The sequence below is a fragment of the Lucilia cuprina genome, chromosome 3 (genome assembly GCF_022045245.1).
Source record: "Lucilia cuprina isolate Lc7/37 chromosome 3, ASM2204524v1, whole genome shotgun sequence".
Lineage (NCBI taxonomy): Eukaryota > Metazoa > Arthropoda > Insecta > Diptera > Calliphoridae > Lucilia > Lucilia cuprina.
The window spans coordinates 2,928,486-2,932,992 of NC_060951.1; the positions used below are offsets into that span (position 1 = coordinate 2,928,486).

General features: G+C 29.7%; 1 protein-coding gene across 1 annotated transcript; it reads right to left on the reverse strand.

Moving 5' to 3' along the window:
• Positions 1-3,045: 3,045 nt before the first annotated feature.
• On the reverse strand, positions 3,046-3,948 carry LOC111681164 (putative gustatory receptor 98b). The gene has a single exon (XM_023442888.2). It carries the CDS (start codon positions 3,946-3,948, stop codon positions 3,046-3,048), a length of 903 nt encoding a protein of 300 aa, XP_023298656.2.
• Positions 3,949-4,507: the final 559 nt, after the last annotated feature.

Sequence of the window (4,507 nt, forward strand, 5' to 3'; positions counted from 1 at the left end):
AGACTATAGACTACACTATAGTCTAGTCTATAGTCTAGTCTATAGTCTAGTCTATAGTCTAGTCTATAGTCTAGTCTATAGTCTAGTCTATAGTCTAGGCTATATTCTAGTCTATAGTCTAGTGTATATTCTAGTCTATAGTCTAGTCTATAGTCTTATCTATAGTCTAGTCTATAGCCTAGTTTATAGTCTAATTTATAGTCTAGTCTATAGTCTAGTCTATAGTCTAGTCAATAGTCTAGTCAATAGTCTAGTCTATAGTATAGTCTATAGTCTAGTCTATAGTCCAGGCTCTAGTCTAGCCCAGAGTCTAGTCTAGAGTCTAGTCTATAGTCTATACTTCTAGTGGAAGTGGTAGAAAAAAAATGGCAACACTGGACTTGTCTATAGAATGTCTAAAATATTAAATGAAGATTTTAAAGACAAAGGAAGGTCGACTTTAAGATTACCTATATAGTGAACTATATATTCCGAGTAGTTAAATTTACATTCGATTCAAGAGGAGACTAAAAAGTTGACTGAATAGTGGACAATACAAAGTATAATATATCATGTGGAATACTGATTCGAGAATAGAGTCGACTGTAGAGACAACAACACATAAATGTGTTGAAATTGGATTTCCTTATTTTCAGTAGAATTTAAGTCTTGTTAAAATCAGAGAAGGGACATTCAATAACCTACAGACGATTGATATTTTTTAGTATAAATACATACATATATTTTAATTTGTGTTATTTTCTTAATAAGTGTGTTATTCTGTGATCATGTAATATTGAATAGAAAAAAAACTCACCTTTAAGATGGATATTTGAATTTTAAGTATAAAGTTTTTGTTTTAATACCGTACCGATTACCCGTTTAAAATAAAATTGATTTACATATTGGCAACACTTGTTATGGAACAAACCAACAATTAATAAAATGAAGTAAACCACTAACAAAAGCTAAAAACACTTCACTCTTTCTCTTTATCACTCTCATTTTATTATTGATAAATATTTTTTATGATTTTTTTTCACATTTCTTTACTTAACAACAACAAGCAAGAGATCTTAATATGTGAAGGGCAATAATAAAAAATAACTAAATACCGTTGAAAGAAACAACAACAACAACAACTTTAAAAATTCTTCAAATAATTGACTTTATTTAATACATTTTTTTTAATTATAGAAATTATAACATTTTTTATTAATCTTTTTTGGATTTTTCACTAAACTTCACTATTAAGAATAATATTTTATTAATTTTTTTTAGATTAACACTTTTTTATTTAATAAAATTTATATTTTAAGACGAGCGTTTCAATTGTACGATCGACTTTAATAATTGCAAGAAGAAAACTAAATTGATAATTGCATTGGCAGTGATAACAAAGTAAAAAAGAAGAGTGCTTAATATTAGTGAGAGGATTTGTTGATGCATGTTTAAACAAAAATTATTAACAACAGCAACAAACAGCATTTTTGTGATAAATTTTGTTATTGTACATAGGTTTTTTATTAAAACAAAACAGAGCATGAACATATTGTTTTGAATGAAGCTGAGTTTTGTTATTGTATAGAAAAAATGATATTAATGGACATGCACAGACAAGAATAAAATAAGTTGTGTTTCATAATTGATTAGAAAAATTAAATAAGTGAACATGCACAGGCATGAGTAAATGACAGTAAACTTTTTTAGTTAGTTAGTGAGTCAGTTAGATAGTTAGTTATTTAGATATTTAATTAGTTAGTTAGGCACTTAGTTAGTCAGTTAGTACGTTAGTTAGTTATTTAATTCGTTAGATAGTTTGTAGTAAGTTAGCTAGTTAGTTAGTTATATAGTTAGTTAGTCAATTAGTTAGTTAATTATTTAGTTAGGCACCTAGTTAGTCAGTTAGGTACTTAGTTATTTAGTCAGTTCTTTAGTTAGTTAGTTATTTAGCTAGTTACTCAATTAGTTCATTTCTAGCTAATTTTTAGTTCAAAGCAAGTTCAGTTCTGGTTCAGATCTACTTTTGCTTCAGTTCAGTTTAAGTTTAGTTCCAGTTTAGTTTTAGTTTTACTCCAGTTCAGTTTAAGTTTAGTTCTAGTTTAGTTTTAGTTTTGTTCCAGTTCAGTTTAAGTTCTTTGCTAGTTATGTTCTAGTACATTTCAATTTATGTTCTAGTTCTTTTCTAGTATAGTTCTAGTTCTGTTTTAGTTCTGTTCTAGTTCTGTTTTAGTTCTGCTCTAATTCTGTTCTAGTTGTGTTCTAATTCTGTTCTAGTTCTGTTTTAGTTCTTCTCTAATTCTGTTCTAGTTGTGTTCTAATTCTGTTTTAGTTCTGTTCTGTTCTGGTTCCGTTCTAGTTCTGTTCTAGTTCTGTTCTAGTTCTGTTCTAGTTCTGTTCTAGTTCTGTTCTAGTTCTGTTCTAGTTCTGTTCTAGTTCTGTTCTAGTTCTGTACTAGTTCTGTTCTAGTTCTGTACTAGTTCTGTTCTAGTTCTGTACTAGTTCTGTTCTAGTTCTGTTCTAGTGCTGTTCTAGTTCTGTTCTAGTTCTGTTCTAGTTCTGTTCTAGTTCTGTTCTGGTTCTGTTCTGGTTCTGTTCTAGTTCTGTTCTAGTTCTGTACTAGTTCTGCTCTAGTGCTGTTCTAGTTCTGTTCTCGTTCTGTTCTAGTTCTGTTCTGGTTCTGTTTTAGTTCTGTTCTAGTTCTGTACTAGTTCTGTTCTAGTTATGTTCTAGCTCTGTTCCAGTTTTGTTCTAGTTCTGTTCTAGTTCTGTTCTAGTTCTGTTCTAATTCTGCTCTTGTACTGTTCTAGTTCTGTTCTATTTCTGTTCTAGTTCTGTTCTAGTTCTGTTCTATTTCTTTCTAGTTCTGTTTTAGTTCTGTTATAGATCTGCTCTGGTTCCGTTCTAGTTCTGTTGTAGTTCTGTTCTAGTTCTGTTCTGGTTCAGTTATAGTTCAGTTCTGTTCTAGCGCAGTTTTTTCTAGTTCAGTTCTTGTTATGTTCGAGTTCAGTTCTGTTCAAGTTCTGTTCTAGTTTTGTTCAAGTTCTGTCCTATTTCTTGTCGGGATCAATTGTAATAAGATAAATTACTTATTTGATAAACAAATTCCGTTTCATATGTATATCGAACATAACCCCAGCTCACTGTGCATAATATGATAATACCATTATATAGGAACAATAGCAATACCGGCCAAGCAAAATATTGTTCCAGTCTATAGACCAAGAACCAAGTTTCTTGTAAACAAGCTTGATTTTGCTTAAAATATTTACAAAAAGACCAGTCCAAAGATTGTTTCCTTTCTGCTGAGTTATTTACATTTTCTTTAAGGCATCTCAAGCTTTCCAACAACATCGATAAATATTCATAAATTAATTGTACATAAATGCCATATTCCAGAAATTTTATTTGTATAGTCATCAAGAACATTGCAGCTAGAAATTTATATTTCAATTCAAGATCTATGCCTATAAGCATGACATTGAAATATATTAAGAATGATACCAAAATAAATAATCCTGGAGCGGTGGTCATCATAAGACATCTTCTTAAAGGTTGTTTCTTTAAAATGACCGGGCACATTGTAAATATATTCCGCTCTAATTTTCGAATACTTAACAAAATTTCGCAAAACTTGTGATAACAACAGCAACATTTAAATTCAAATAACAACTGCAGACCAGCCATGGCTACGTTTTGTATATAAGAAACTAATGCGGTCATAAAATCCAAATTATATCTAAGAGTTCCTTTTTTCACAATGTCATTATGGCTATGAGCAGCCCACATAGCAGTTGAAATAAGTATAAGACAATAAACAATGTATATTAATAAGACAAAGTAATATTTGAAATCCTTTTGTGAACGATATATTAAAAATGGTGGTAAATTCAGACCAAAAATAGAAAATATCCATTGATATACTTTCAGTTCTTTAAGCAAAATACTATCCTCTAAATTTCCGTCCATTGGAGGTATTAGTTTTTACAGAAATTTAAAAACTAACTAGATATTTTTACAAAAAACCAATAATTGTTTGCAACAAATATTTAGTTAAAGATTATATACATAGAGATAGAGTAAAACTAATTAAGTAATTGGTTAAACTATTTTATATAATTAATGAGAAATATTAATTAGTTAGTTTATTAGCGTGTGTTGTAATTAGCTAAACGTTGCTCAGTTTTAGTACTGTTCTAGTTCGGCTCGGTTCTGTTCAAGTTTAGTTCTGTTTCAGTAAAGTTCTACTAGTTTTTTTTTATTTTCTTCTAGTTCTAGGTTTGTTCTAGTTCTGTTCTAGTTCTGTTCTAGTTATATTTTAGTTCTAGTTCTGTTCTTTTCTAGTTCAGTTCTATCTCTTTGCTAGTTATGTTCTAGTTCTGTTCAAGTTCTGTTCCAGTTCTGTTCTAGTTCTGCTCTAGATTTGTTCTAGTTCTGTTCTAGTTTTGTCCTAGTTTTGTTCTAGTTTTGTTCTAGTTCTGTTCTGATTTAGTTCTAGCTCTTTGCTGGTTTAGTTCTAGTTTTGTTC